This window comes from Centropristis striata, chromosome 16 (genome assembly GCF_030273125.1).
Source record: "Centropristis striata isolate RG_2023a ecotype Rhode Island chromosome 16, C.striata_1.0, whole genome shotgun sequence".
Taxonomy (NCBI): domain Eukaryota; kingdom Metazoa; phylum Chordata; class Actinopteri; order Perciformes; family Serranidae; genus Centropristis; species Centropristis striata.
In genome coordinates, this window is record NC_081532.1 from 15654116 (window position 1) to 15669828 (window position 15713).

At 45.6% G+C, this 15713-nt stretch overlaps 1 protein-coding gene across 2 annotated transcripts in view; it reads right to left on the minus strand.

Annotated features, from left to right (window-relative positions):
- Nucleotides 1–15713, minus strand: part of runx3 (RUNX family transcription factor 3) — a 30849-nt gene that overhangs the window by 9146 nt on the left and 5990 nt on the right. Inside the window, exon 4 of one of the 2 annotated variants that reach the window (XM_059354039.1) lies at nt 5279–5425. The exons of the other annotated variant lie outside the window; for it this stretch is intronic. Within the exon in view, the coding sequence (XP_059210022.1) occupies nt 5279–5425 (147 nt within the window). The remainder of the gene's footprint in view (nt 1–5278; nt 5426–15713) is intronic. 2 annotated transcript variants of the gene reach the window in all.

Here is a 15713-nt window from a genome sequence, read left to right on the forward strand (position 1 = left end):
TGCAGAAGTCTAGTCTACAAGCTTCTGAACACTGTTACATGTTGTTCAAAGCTTTTTCCACTCAAATGAGTATCAATATTTAAGACAGAAACCTGCATATTATATCACCACATTTTTCTCATGATGCTCTGCTTTTAATGACCGCAGCATTCAGCCATGTGGTATCACTATGACTCTGCCCTCCGCTGCTGAGATACCGCAATATAGTAAACTCCTAACCTCCTGTAGTGGCAATTAGGTCGGAGTAGGATGCCAGAAGCAGAGAGTGTGGGGGGGTGTAGCGCCGGGCTGTTCACCTATAGCCGCAGTGGGCTCAGCATGTGTAAGATCTGTGCTTCCCCTGGAGCTCCTCCACTTCCTTTGCAAAGGCCCAAATCAGCACTCAGTCACCGAGAGGTCCTGCACTATACCTCACAATGGCAAATTCTTACACATAAATGGCCTTATTCAGAAAGGCTTGCAAGCAGCTGGTGCGATTCGCTCAAGAAAATAAACATTTCCTTCAAATATTTTGATTGGCCAGCAGACAACGTCAATACCAGAGGCACAGATTACCCCTGTTAATAAGCGGACCAACCCCCTGGGCGGAGCCGAGGAGCGGGGAGGGATGGGGCTGGAGAGGGAAGAAGCAGCGACTGCGTCACTAATAAGTAGCTTTGGGGTGGTGCCAGTGTAGTTTTGGGGAAGATGCAAATAAACACATGCGCTGTTTTTGAAGTGCATGTGTAGATGAAAGGACTGGCTGAGGAGATGTTTGAGCCAAAATGGCGTCCATCCTCGTGACTCCGGATCCAGCAACGCCTCTGAGACATGTAATGCGCCTGCCGTAATGAAGCGTGTCATTGAGACACAGTGAATGCCGGTCCTTGTGCTAGCTTCCTGTTTCGCTTAGGCCTTAGGCGTCGCAACGGGGAGAGAATGTGAGAGAGTGAGGAAGAGAGAAAGAAAGACGCCAGCGAGGGAAGCAGAGAGAAAGAGAGCGTGTTAGAGAGGGGAGGAACACGGCCTTGGCTCAGCTATGTGGGACATTTGATATGTCTTTTGAGCCCTCACTTATAACGTGAGCAAAAACAAACACATGGGCTGAAAAAACTTATGTTCTCTTTGAGAGCTCGTCGTCCTCCCACCCTTCCCCTCTCCCCAGACTCAATAGAGACTGTTCATGGCACACATGTAGTTTCTGTAATTGCTGAAATGTAAAACTCAGTCCGACTCTGATGTGAAATTATAACTTACACAAACAGTTGAGTCTGGTAAAAAACAACTTGCTCTCACTTCTCTTTTTCTTTTTTCTTTTTTTTTTTCCACCAAGAAGGCGGCTTCAAAAGATTTTTTTTTGTTAAAGAACAAAAACATTTTCAGATTGAATTATTCATCTCAGGGTCACAAAAAGAGAGTAACCACAAGTGAAGCTTTCAGGAACCATAACAAATAAACTCCGTGGCGGCCATTGACATATTATGTAAATAGTGGAGTGCAGAAGTAAAACAGAGTGTCTAAAGGACTGGTCCAGATTCCTACTCGTTTTGGTTGTATTGGCCTCAGAGGGCCAGCTTCCTGCGTGGGTTTGGCAGAAATCAGCATGAAACCCAACTAGCGTGACGGCTACACTCTAAAGTCCACACCACAGCTACCTGACGGCGCTAATTTCCTGTCTCGCTCTTGCTTCTAATTGGCTGATCATGTCATTCTGGATGTGTGAATTAGTGTGAGCCTCTCGGCTGCGGCAGCAGCAGAGTGCCGCCTCGAACCTGGGGGGGCCCGGCCAGCTTGTTTATGTGGTGTAAACAGTGTGGTCACTGTGGACGAGGCGGGAGGGGCACGGCTGCGTCGGGCCGGTCCTCCATCAAACACGACTTTCTCGAGTTAAGTCCAGTCCAGAGGCCACAGCCTGAACATACTGGACAAGGAGGCCAAAGCACAGCTGCAGCAGATGTGTGCCAGTCGTGCAGGAGGAAGCCAGAGGTACCAGCTTTTGTGGAAGTGTCATTAATAGAAAGGGTTTGCTTTTTTAAAATAGAAATGGCAGAACAAATCCTGAGAACATTTCAGAAATGAAATGTGCAATGTATTATTACTGCAAGGTTTTACTGACATTTTTAATAACATCACCACATGTGTCACGCATTCAGACAGACAGGCACACACACACACTTTTGGGCCCTCATCAAAGCATCGAGCACTTGACTTGATGGCGGAACGTTATGCTAGTATCTGATATTCATCTTCACAGAGGAACACACAGGTGTTGGAACAAATAACATGTTAAATGATACCACCTCAAAAGTGCCAGGACTTTTTTTTCTCTTGGATGATTAAATTGCTGCCGATTTCTTTTTTTTCTCTCTCTCTCTCTCTCTCCCTCTCTCACTGTTAAAACACATTTAGGTTAAAAGAGCCGCTTTCTTCTCGGCTGTCTTTTAGAGGCTGTGCCAGGGGCTTGTTGAGTTTTGTCTGCATTTGAAATGGAACAAGGTAAAACTGGAATCTGTTTTCCACTTTGAGGAAAATCAAATTTTCTATCCTCTGTTTGCTTTTCTTCAGAGTGGAAAGAACTGTACATATATGTTATAAATGCAATGTCACAGTTAGATGTTAAAGGATAAACTACTTTCTGTATCAGAAGAAGAAAAAAGAAACTGCCACCCACAGACACATATAGTATACACATGTACATCACTTGAGGTTTTGAAAACCAGAATAACAATTTAGTACTTGATTGTCTGAGTGTCAGATTTACTTGACTGCACTAGTTGAACCACGCATTTTCAACCACACACACACACACACACACACGGAGTCCCTCCGCCCTCGCTGAGAATCATTCCACATGTCTAGCAGGCTTACCTGTGGCCACAGAAGAACAAAAACAAGCAGCGAATGCAGCGTCTGCCAGCATGCAGGAATCCTGTCACTGCATGCACTGTAATGAGCTCTTAATTACCCTGTCTGTCTGGGGCACTAGCGGAGAACTTGCAACACTAGCACACAATTGTGTATGTGTGTGTTTTGTGTTTTCGATGTGTCTATGGTGCCATTGTCTGTGTGTGTATTTGTGTGTGATTTAAGAATCCAGGGTAGCATTGAGCAGCTGTCTGGAGACACGTCCTGTTGACAGGAAAACTGAGACAGTATTTCATTGCTCAGACAACAATATGAAGCAAGGAGGCTTTAGGAGGAGATGACACTGTATTTTCTTATTTAGCTGTCTTCAAGGGGAGAAACGCAAGGTTCCAGCCCCGGATAATGGAAAACATCTTTTGTAACAGCGAGGCGGGAATCCATTTAATTATAAGTTGTTGATGGGCGATCCATCACCCGGCAATTCTCAAACAAACAGACCCCGGGATTTAAAGTATCTGCAAAATACAACAGTGTCTGGCAGGGCTGCCAAAAGCAGAGACGTGTGTGCTGTTGATATGTAAACACCTCCCTGTGTCTCTGAATGGGATTTATTACAACAAGTCTATTTTTGTTTGAGCTTCGCTTGTAATACTGCTGCTGGTGTTGTCTGTGTGTGATTCCTACACATACGGGAGCGCTGTGTGTGATGTGTGCCGCAACATACATATCCAGTCTGCTGCTCAGACACTCCAACAGATAGACGAGGTGGGAGGGAGGGCCCTCTGCTCTGTTATTTAATTATTTTACCACTCTTGCCCTGCGGTATGCCGTCATGATGGTAATACCACAGATTAAGGTGTGTGGTTTTTACAGCCCTTCCCCTTCGTCTGTCTCACTCACACACACTTCTTATAGACGGCCTCCAGTCGCTGGCAGCTGTAACGCGAAGCTCAAGGCCTTTACCTTCTCTGACAGTTCCAACTGATGTTAATGTGTTGTGTCTGCTCACGGTGGATGTACTGTACATGTGTGTGTTGCAACATCGCAAGCCCTTTGAAGCCTGACAAGGCTATGACGCTCTAATTCCTGCCCTAATCCCGTGCGAGGCAGACGAGAGCAGAGCAAAGAGCTCCTCTTCGACTTCTGTCTGGACCAAGTCTGTACACCTCTCCCTGCCGACGGACTGACGCGCCCCCCCCCCCGCACGTATTCAAGTCAGAAACTTAAAGCTGCCACTATAAGCTTAGCTGCAGGGGGCTTTTTATTGGCAGACAACCTACAGAGCTCACGCCAAACTCTAACCCATCAGAAAATTATCATCACAGTAGCTGTATTGTACTGAAGCTTGAGCGAGTTTATTTTCAGTAACCAGTCGTGGTGTTTTCTAAAATGGCCGATGTGTTTTCTACTTGATACAGGCTGCGCGAGAGAACAAAATCAATATCAACAGTAAGTAAGGACATGGGGGAGCAGGGCAAAAGACCCTGTGTTCTCCGCAGTCAGCTGTTAGATAGGCGCATACCGGTGACTCAGCGCTGGCTAGGCTAAGCACAAGGCCAAACACTGGTGCATGGCTGTGATACACACTGATAGAGTTCCACCCACACACAGCACAGAGCTCCCAAACAAGCCCTCCTGTACACAGCAACATGCTGATACAAAGGTAATGAGATTCATTAGCTAGCATGAGAACTTGAGAGTGGGTGGGAGAGGAGGGCATACTGTGTGCATGTGTGTGTGTGTGTGTGTGTGTTTAGTCTGTATGCTTCCAGACATGGCATCCTGTTAAAGAGGTTCTGACATATGACGGAGAGTGAACACTCATCCTCACTCCAACCATCACCCACGCAGCTGTCCACACACACACACACATACACACACACACACACACACACACACACACATGCACGAAACAGCCCCCTCCCCTCCAATCGCACCACCTCAGTCTGAGTCTCAGTCCCCCCTCCCCCCCGCCCCCGCACATTCGACCAGTCTGAGAGTGACGTGATTGCCAAGGTAGCGGGCGGCTGTTACATTCCTGAGGCTGTAGTTGCGCGGTGTGCGGAGGCCAGCTTCAGCACCCGGGCCAAGCTCGGTTGGCAGCACCCGCCATGCCACCTGGCCACAGACTCAACCCTGCGCACTGTGGGGCCCTGGGACCCACCAACGCAGGGCAACCGGGGACAGAACTGACATGAGCTTCCTCTCCGCGGAGGAAACGCACATGAAGGGCTTTTGGCTTACGCTCTGCTGATGTGTAACAGATTACGCATTACTAACCCTCCGGCCAAATAAAACAAAATATGTTTGTTTTATTAAAGGAGTTATTTATTTCAAATTAGTGGCGGTAAATGTGAGCTGACTTTAAGGTGTAGTGGTGGTTTTGTTATTGGGATGATGATTGGCTGAGGTTGTATGCATCAGTGGTCCTCACCTTGTGTGGTGCTTAGGTGGGTTTGGTGGATAGTGCGGGGCGTATTGTTCACTGGGCCTATCCGCATAGACCGCTGGTAGCGCTCGATCTCTGACAGCCTGTCGGAGAACTGCATCTTCTGGGGGTCTTCTATCTTCACTCTGTGCCCTGAAACAGCGACATGAGGAGGACGGGTGTGAGAGAAAGTCAAGGACTTACCAATTTACCACCTACACAACCAGGAAAATGGCACTTTACATTTCCAGAGTTGTACAAAAATAGCAAAAACAATAACAACAGTCCAATTGGAAAACCTTTCTGTCTTCCAAATTTCTGAATGAAGCCGGGCAGTGCCAGTCTAAACTGTAATGAGTGTAAAATTGACTGTGAAGACCATAAATATCCTCCGTTGTTATTCACAAACACAGGATGAAATTATTTATGGGGGAGAGAGACACTGTCACCATGTTTTCAGCTTCCAAACACAAAAATATTATTAGAATGTCAGCAGACCTTGACATAGGTCGGCTAGACACTAAGTGTTACCCAAGCTGCACCTGCTGCCGCGTCATACGCAGATAACGATAGCATAAGATAGCATAATAATTGCTTGAGGAATTCTGTTATCCCTGATCCTAAACATAAAAAAAAACAATAAACTTTGAATTGTGACATTAAGCATTACCATGAACTGCTGAAGCTTAGTAATCTTTATCTTGCTACCTAAAACAACAAGAGAGTGAGTAGATCTGCCCCCAATAACCACCCCTCTCACACACACACACACCCTCCCACACACACACACACACACACACACATTCAGGTCTGACTGACACAGCACTTAGTCAGAAGGAAACACCCAAACAAGTCTACCAGACCATATAGTCATCAGTCTTCAACATTACCGAGAAGGAGAGTTTTTGTAGATATGTGTATGTGTGCGCAGGATGTGAGAATTAACTGAAGCGCATCTGCTGCATCTCTTTTGTCCAGACCCGGAAAACTACCCACCACACTTAGCGCCCCTTATCACTTTGATGTCCCGTTCAGGGAGATGGTAAGAAAAAAAAACCCTCTGAACATGCCTTTTATGTAGACAACACATGTACACAGACATGTACATGTTCCCACACACACTCACATACGTGCACATGCTCTACATGTGAACACACCTTAAATGTCAGACGCGAGTCCGGATGAGGGCTATGCCTCTAATGGGAGGAAGAGATTTTAATGTAACTATCAATGCACCAAAACTGTGTGTGAACCAGCATGTATACATTCTGTGGTTTTCTCCCTGGCATCTCTACAGAGTAGCCTAATGTGAAGTAATGGCTGGATTTGAATATTTTATCACTATATAAAGGGGGCAAGGCAGACGGACCAATATGGATTTTGCCCGTCCTTTCTCTCCACTGACCCATGGGCAATATATCTTCCCTCGGAGGCTGACCCATGGGTAAAGTTTCCTCTCGTTTACCGCTCTGTCCATTTGTTTGTGCCCACCACCTCCCCTCCATCCTCTCTTTACGAACTATATAGAAATATCTAGCATTGACAGCCCCCTCCCCATGCAACACACATGCATACAGATACACAAAGGGTGCGCGCCTTGATACACAGACAGAAAGTCTGAATGCAGGCGGCCACTAAATGCAAAATCCCCCGTTTTAAGTCAGAGTGCAGCTTAGAATGTTTTTATTCACACCCACTGATCAACACATCCGTTGCACTTTTATGTGTAAGAGAAAGACTCAGTCATGACTAATCTGTCTGAGCAGAGACAGCATTTCTGTTGCTGCTCTCCAGCTGTTTGTTTTCCCGAGCATGAGGACGCCAAAGGAAAGGAAGGTGTGTGTTTGTGTGTGTGTGAGATTCCACCCTCCGTGCCGTTACTCAGGAACATGGGTGGACACACACCGACACACACTCCGTAATATCTTTTTTACTTGCACTCATGTGGCCAGTCTGTCTTCTCTTTAAACTGTGATGGAAGGAATGAAGGCCTGCGTTCTCACTCTCTCTCTCTCTCTCTCTCTCTAGACACACACACACACACACACACACACACACACACGCAGCGCCATGTCCAGGCTCCATCACACACATAGACACTGTGGCTACTGTCTGTTCCAGGCCAGAGCAGGGGCGGCCAGGGGAAGCAGCCCTCCAAATATAGCCCCTATATGTGTCCTTGTGTAGTTATTAAGAGATTTACACCACCTCAAACGGCTGAGGTCAGGGAAATGATACATCCCACCGCTCTCTGGTTGGAAAAAAAAGACAGACGGCAGGGGGAAAAAAATGATAATTGGTCAGTTTTTCTGCGGCCAATGGTGGTCTAAGATGAATTGGCTGGCTCTTTAGGGATGAAAGTGATCATTCAGCTGCCCACAAACACACACACACACACTTGAGCCTAGCTGTGGATCCTGTGGCCCAGTTCCAGTTGGCAGGGACACGAGGAGTTTGGCGACACACTGTTCGGAGCTTCCAGTAGGGGGTTTAGTGGGCTGTGAGAGGGTGAGTTTTGAGGGAGTGGAGGTTTCATTAGAACAAGGCCTGGAGCTCATTAACCCAGGGGCCCACAGTTGCTGTTAACACCACTAATCAACTGGGAGGTGGCTCAAAACTTTCTTTTCCTTTTTTTCCCCTGTCTTCTCTCTGCCTTTGTCTGTTAGATAAAATAAACCTCATAAAATAAAATCAAGAGGGCAGCACACGAGATACTTTGTTTTAGTTCTTAACTGCAGTTACAAAAAAAGTCAACCTTTTTTTCTTTGAGTTTGCATCTGTGTTTATTTTGTATGCCACATTTTTCTTTGAACTTTTGTTTCTCACTATTCTATGTGATAAAGAGGATTGATTTGCTCTGCTATACTGTATGCAACTATTTTACCATTGTTGTTTTGCCTTTTTGGGGGATAAAATTAAAGTTTAGTCACATTTTCAGCTGGATTTTACGCATACAGGAGTTGTTTGAGTTAACTGGTTGTTTTTCATTTTAAGTATCACATGATACACCCTCCTTTTGATTTTTTTGCTTCTATATTTTTGTGCCTGAAGATAGCATCGCTCTGAATACCTCAACAAAAAGACAATGGGACTTTTCCATTGGGTTTTGGATCTATTGCAGAAAATAAGCTCTTTGGAAAAAAAATATTTTATCATATGAACAAGTTTGTTTGCAAGATAATCTTTTGAGACCAGTAAAAGCTTCAAAATTCAAGAGTGGGTATGTCATAGAACAAAACGTGAAAAATTAATTCCTGTGTAAACCACATATCTTATTTCAAGTATCTAACCAAAAGCCCATTAAAAAAAAACCCATCGAGACGAGGAAACCAAAGTGCAAAAATGCAAACTCATTTCCAGATTTCAGGACTCATTCCTGCAGCACTCTGTTGAAAAAAACCCAGCTTTATTCATGTAAAAAAGTAAGTTTCGACAGTCTAATTCAGTCTCTGCAATATATTAATAAAAGAGTCTCAGGCTGTGTCTTCCAGTTAAACCTGATGTTAATGCGCCCTCTTTGGCCAGCTGACCCTGCCTGTAGCCACAGTGTTTCTGCTCCGACCACCAACATTTGACTTCTACTCTGCAGGTCCGAGGGCCAGAGGGGTGCCAGCGCTCCACACCAGCCCCATTTCAGAGGGGTTTCTGTGGTCGGATGAATATTTAATGTGTCAGGGTGCACTTAGGAGAGAATGCCCTTGTTTTTCTCTCTATGATATCATAACCACAAGATAGAGCTGGGAGATGGGGGCCAATGCACACATGAGGCCTAAACAGCAGCGCTCAATAAGCACGCCCGAGCTGAAATGGATGCTAAAGGTTGTAGATTTACTAGCCTCCTCTCAGAGCAGCGGTCACATCATCTGAAAGCATTATGGAAGTCTATGAAGAACAAATAAAATGCTTGATATAAAATGTCTGGTATTAACGATGTACTGAAAGGCGATGGCTGTGTTTTGAAGAAATGGGTGTGCCGTTCTCAGCCCCGCTTTGTTTTGTGAGTGAGTGTGTGTGTGTGTGTGTGTGTGTGTATATATGTGTATGTGTGTGTTTTTATTTCCTGATAGTGTTTTATCTCTGCTGCAGATTAACTTGAGATGTTGCTTTGCTCTTTTGCCCTCGTGCTTTGAAGCGCATGCAGATACTAGATTCAAGTGCAGGTGATGTGAAAAGTGTGAAGCTATGTTTCATGATTGCACCCGGTTGCTCTCAGCCCCGACCACATGAACAGTAAACTCCAGAGTCTTGCCCAGCCTTCCCTCCACAAAGCCCATATCAGCTCGACACAGAGACAGTGTTTGCTCAGTAAGGTGACAGCCAGGCCTTAAACACCAACGCCACAGCTGAGCGATCACCCTTTATGATCCGTTTCCTTCCTTCATCTGACACTTTTTCTCTACTTCTCCTCTGTTTCTCCCTGTCTCTGTGTCTGTCTCCGTCTCGATTGAAAGAAAGAAACACATGTTCCCGTCCGAAGGGAGACACATTAAACACAAGCTCTTTTTAGTAAAGGGCTGGGCGCTTTTTCAGGGGCAAAGTGAAACTCTATCTGGACGGCAAAGGGCAATACGTGCCTTGGCCCTGGCCCAAGTCTGCACTGAATATATTTGAAGTGTAAATATTTGTATTCAACGTATAAATGGACTTGATAGGCCCCTGATAACAGACTAGAATTGATTTGGAGGGCATGTATCTCACTTAACGCTGAAAACTATGTCTGGACTGTAAAGTCTATGTAAGTATGCTATAGGATTACATACAAAAATGTGTGGGCAGTGCAAGAAGCATTCGTGAGTCCAATATATATGCTGCTGTGAAAGTAGCTTTCTGTAGGTTATAACATGTTTGAACAAGCTTTTTTGTTGTGTTGATGAGTCAAATCAAAAGTACCACAACTTAATATGCAGCTTTTGTCTGAGGTAAACCTGAAACCCAGGCTTTGTGTGTTGAAAGTCAAGTGTTGAAAAATGAGAGCAGCCTTCTTATCTAACTTCTGAATCCCCACAGTACGACATGGGGTGACAGTTGAACATATGTTGCAGCGAGGCCTACATTGCCTGCATGCAAACTTCCGTTTGCCCTCAACAGACACTGGGGACGTTTCGACATCTGTTGAGCAAAGACTCCTACACCTGTCTTCCTCTTCCTCCTCGCAAGCAGACCTGAACCCCCAACGTTTTCGTTCCCACCCTGCTTCTTTCCGCCACTCTGCCTTATACTTCCCTTTTCGTTCTATTACTGGCACGGTAGCGCAGCTCAAAGAGCATCTCTGCAGAAGGGTGTTTGGCACCCGTGGCTCCCAAGGCCACCAATCACACAGTTGGGTATTTACAGTAGGACGAATCAAAGTTCTTGTTTTGAGGCTGACCCTGAAGGATGTGGGTTTTACCCTTGGCTGGTGATTGTGGCTGTCTCGTCTGGGCCTAAATGAGTCGATGCTAGCCACATGCAGACATTACACTGCTTTACACTCATTTACATAACACTCTCGCAACACTTTCAGTGTGAATGCATTAAGTTTTACGGCTCTGTCATTACCACGCATTGAATGCACAGACTGTTTATTTCCTGGGACATAAACTACGTGTGTGTGTCGTAAACATGGCAGGAGTGTATATGGTGGCCAGTGGGGTCTTGTGGAAACATTATTTCCAACTATTCAGGAGAAGGTTCGAAAAAAGTTTTGGCACGCTTTTATCAGTAGTTCGGCCCTCTCCGACCACAGCTGGGGGATCGTCTGGTCCCTCAGGCAGATGCATCAGTCTCTCTCTGGGGACATCAGCAGTGTGAAAATCCCCCTCGCAGGTCTGAAAACAAGCTGCTCACAGCGGAAGTTGCTACATGAGACTGTTTGAGCAAAGTGTGCAGCCTTCCTTTTCTGATAAGGGGATAAAGCTCTTTGTGTGTGTGTCTGTTTGTGTGTGTGTGTGTGTGTGTGTGTGTGTGTGTGTGTGTGTGTGTGTGTGTGTGTATGTGTGTGCGCGTGCGCGCATGTGTGTGTGTGTGTGTGTGTGTGTGTGGAACAGAAGCAGTGCCTGACAAGGACAGCCCTACAGTGAGGCAGGTTCAGGCAGGCACAGAGAATGAAGGGGTGCCAAAATAAGACCCAGTGCACCCGGATTCTCTGACAATACAACAAGGCCCGTAGCACATTGAGAGCAATCATCCGTCTTTTGTCCCTCCATGCCACTCTGTGTGTGTGTGTGTGTGTGTGTGTGTGTGTGTGTAACTGTTTTCTACTCTGGAGTTGAGGCGTGTTGGGGTTGATATGAGCGCTGCTGTTTTTCCGGCCTTTTTGGCTGCTTGCCGACTCACTTTGTAGATTTCCCAGTGCTGCTGCTTCTACTCTGGCCTCATCAACAGAAGGCCTATTTGGCTCGGGTGACAGATCATATTAAAGCAATAAGCTGCTTTGAGTGTGTTATTTTAGCTCTAATGGTGAATGGGGTTGTTGTGCGTGTCTGTGTGTGCGTACATGTTTGCGTGTACGTGGTAGTCAGGTTGTTCTAAGCAGCGAGATGCCGGGGGAAAGGTGGGGGCCTCGCGAGGCTGTGGGAAAGGAAAGCAAGCTGCCGTTGTCACATACATCAATGCAACGCCAGCAGATGTGTCAAACGGCTTCGCTTTCACACCTTTGTGCATACTAGCTCACACACAATAATGTGCAACAAGTGTGCATTTGCCCCCGAACACGCACAGTTCCACAGAATGACAATATTCCAGGTGGGTCAAAGTAAATGTGTGAAATTTCAAATGTGTGAATTTTCCACTGTGTAGGCATGCACATAAGTCACTTTGAGTACTTTCTCTAAGGTTATCATGTCAGTGGACTTGTTGAGTTTATAAAGATTGACCTCTTCTTTACTGTGATGTTTCCAAGGCTGCCCTCTGTGTTTTCCCCGAGGATTACAACCTTCTCTGCTGCTGGAAGCAAAAGAAAGATCTCGCTACACCTATTATTTGCTCACTGTTCCTAACCATTAAGGCTTGAAGAAATAAATATCCAAAACCGCAGGGTGGTGGTACACAGCGTCTTTTCCAGTAACCAGCAGGTGCCTTCTTCCCACAAACCACCCCCACCCCCGTCCCCACTGCCCCAACACAGCAAAACGGTTTATTGTCATAATGCAGCGGGGGAGAAAATATTCCTCCACTCATGGGCCATTTATTTTTCTAAATGCAGAACGGAACTTTTATTGAATTACGGCTGAAAGGTCGTAATGGCTCCCTCCTGTATGGGTCAGTGTAAATAAGGAAGAGTGAGCACACACAGAGTGGGCATTTTACTTCCCTTCATAGGTAGGTAAACAGGAAAGACGCTTGGCTGGTGAGTTTAGAGGGGAGCTGGTAGGGAGCGGGCGGAGAGACAGAGAGGGAGAGAGCGGAGAAGAGATGTTAGTCAGGGATTCTGAGAAAATGTCTTCTACTTGCATCATCAGAGTGAATAAGAAGCGCTGTCTGAGGCCTCTGTAAATAATTAGATAGTTCCTAGTACGCCCTGCTGTTCTATCTGGCGTCAGCAAATACAGGGTGGAAATTTTTCTGAGTAGAAAAAAAAGAGGGCATTTCGCCCCGAGGCTATTGTGTGTGTCTCCAACAGTCATCAACTGGCCTGAGGAGGGGACATCTTGCTATAACAAAATGTTAGACAATGTTCTTCTTTTTTCCTGTTTTTAGCATTGACGCTGTAGCAACATGCCAAAAAGCAAACAGAGGCAATGAGGGGAGAAGTGCCTGTTGTACACAAATGGTGATATTTTCTTTGTTTAGCTGAGGTATTTAGAATAATTAGCTCTGCTTTCACACAAAAGCCTAAGTACAAAAGCCCCAGTAGGATTACCAACAGCTGTATGCACGAGTGTGTGTGTGTGTGTGTGTGGGTGTGTGTGTGTGGGGGTGTGTGTGTGTGTGTGTGTGGGTGTGCAACCCTCAAAGGGAGTTGGCCTCAAAGCTTCTAGATGTGGTTAAGGTGGCAACAGTGGTCAAAGAGCTTCCATCTCAGTCCTTTATTTACCCTCCCACAACAAAATTTGATTATATTACAGATGCTTTCATGTCCGCCCAATCACGCTCTGATGACTCTGACAGCAACAGCCCTGTGTTTATTCATATCTAAAATAAAAAAGATATAAAGATGTCTCACAAAATAATTAACGACGGAGTGTGGTTGGAGGTCTCTAATACGTAGACATCTTGCGTGACTACTGGAGGAAACTGCCCTCATCCGCCACCCATCACAAGCCTCAGACCTCAAAAATGTGGAGAAGTTCCCTCTCTTAAATCAGCCCAAACCTATTCAATATGCACTGCAGCATTCCAGTGGATTTATCAGTCGGCCAATATTTGCTGTGCTTCTAATCACTGAGGCCAAGTATGACGCGTCTCGAGTGACCCCGGGGGGAGGAACGTCGCGGTCGGCAGCCTCCAGTCACTGCAGACGCCACATTTTGTCATTTCTAAGAGGAAGACATAAAAACTCCTCTTTATCTGTTCCCATCTGTCTGTCAGTGGTATTGAGGCAGGCTATTTTCTCTTCCAAATCATATATTAAGTGGTCATGGGTTTGGTTGTTGAGATTAGGCGCTATTTGTGTGTGTGTGTATGTGTGTGTGAATGTGTGTGTGTGTGTGATTGTGTTCATGCTGCTATGTCTCCAGGTTATACTTCTAGGAGTTATTGGGAGCCGTTAGCAGTCAGGAAAGCACCCGGCATCAGACATGCCACTGTTTTTTCCCCTCCCCTGGCACTGATACACCTGTAGGCCTTTCTTTCAAAGACACCCATCTCCATTTTCAAACATCAAAGTTGCCTTTGAGAGAGCAATTCGCACCGAGGGGGTGAGCCTTTCATGTGATTTGTGGAGCATGGGCGTGGCCCATTGGGGGCGACTTAAAGAGATGGACGCACCTGGCAGGTGTATGAGCCGAGCACCCGCACACGCAAATACATACGCAACAACACACATGCGATCTTTTCTGTTTACTCTGCAGAGAGACTGCAATATCACAGGAAAAATAACACAGCAAATGTCATTGTTTGCCTATTTGCATACTTTGTACAGTCTGTGTGCCAAATGCAAATAGAATCAACCCGCCAACTCCAACATGCAACCCCCCCGCTGCCGCCCCCCCACACCCGCCATTCTCCTCCTGGAGCTCTGTGAACACACCCAGCCGAGTAAATAAAGGCAACAAAACACGACAGCACTTGATTTCGGTGGATGCGTGGGCCTATGGGTGGGAAGGTGTGTGAGCTCTATCTGAATTTATACCGGTATTACATGTACACTGTATAATTGTGTTGGCGTTAAGGGTGTATTCATGTGTATCATTTTCAAGTCGGACAAATTGCCACTCTGACCTCACAGGCTCCCACATCCTCAGCATTCAACAACTGAAAAAAGAAATGCTTTCAGTTCAACTTTCTCAACCCTCAGACCTCTGTGTGGGAACAAAACTGGTCTTGAATATTTTGATTTTCAGAAATTTAAAAAAAAATAAATATTAAATACCTAATAAATAATTTGCTGATTTTTCTGGATAGTTTGAATAATTAATAGAAATGCTTTCTGTTGACTCAATCAGTAAAATTGTTCCTTGTAACTTCAGCATCACAAATACAGACTTTAAGTGTTGATTTTCTCACACAGATAGCAGCTTTGAGTCTGTCCTCAGATACTCACTTTTTTTTCTACCTCTGTCTTGAAATCATTCACATACAGGTTTTTTTAAAAAAAAAAACCTGTAAGATCTACACATCTGTAAAGGATATCTGTATATCTCTATATTTGCACAAACCCTATTCTACACATCACACGCCCCCGCACTGCGAAAAATTATTTCTGAACAGTCATTTCACAGGCTCAGAATATTTCCGCCCCTTTTCTCATCGCTCTGGCCGAGCCTGACCTGCTGTGAGTTCATCTTTTTCTTCCCGGGGACTGATTCATTTCAGGTCAAGAGATACCGAAATACAAACGGCCCCTCCTCCTCCCCTGCGTGGGTAAATAGGCAGCGGCTGATGTCATATGTAAGTGAGGGAGTGAGAAGCGCACCAGAAATATAGTTGCGAGATTAATCGGTGAGAATAACCTTTGCAGGGTGCATTAAGTGATCACACAGGAGGGTCTCCACACTTAAATCATCTGCTTTCCTTTTTCTTTTTTATGGTGTATTGTTAAAGCTGCTGAAGTGGGGGGAGAGTTTTCAGTTGCAAAAGTTGTGCTTCCAGTTCAGCGTCAGCAGAAGTTTGATAATATAGTATGACAGATACAACAGGGGCCGGGGCGGGGAGGGGGGGTTGATGACAAATGCCGGATGTGTGATGAGGAAATCAGCAGCAAGCAAGACAGAAATACTGAGCTGAACATATAGCCTACTTTCTGTTCAGGAACAGAATGTGGTCTGTGTGTGTTTATATCCATTTACATGTGTATGTGTGC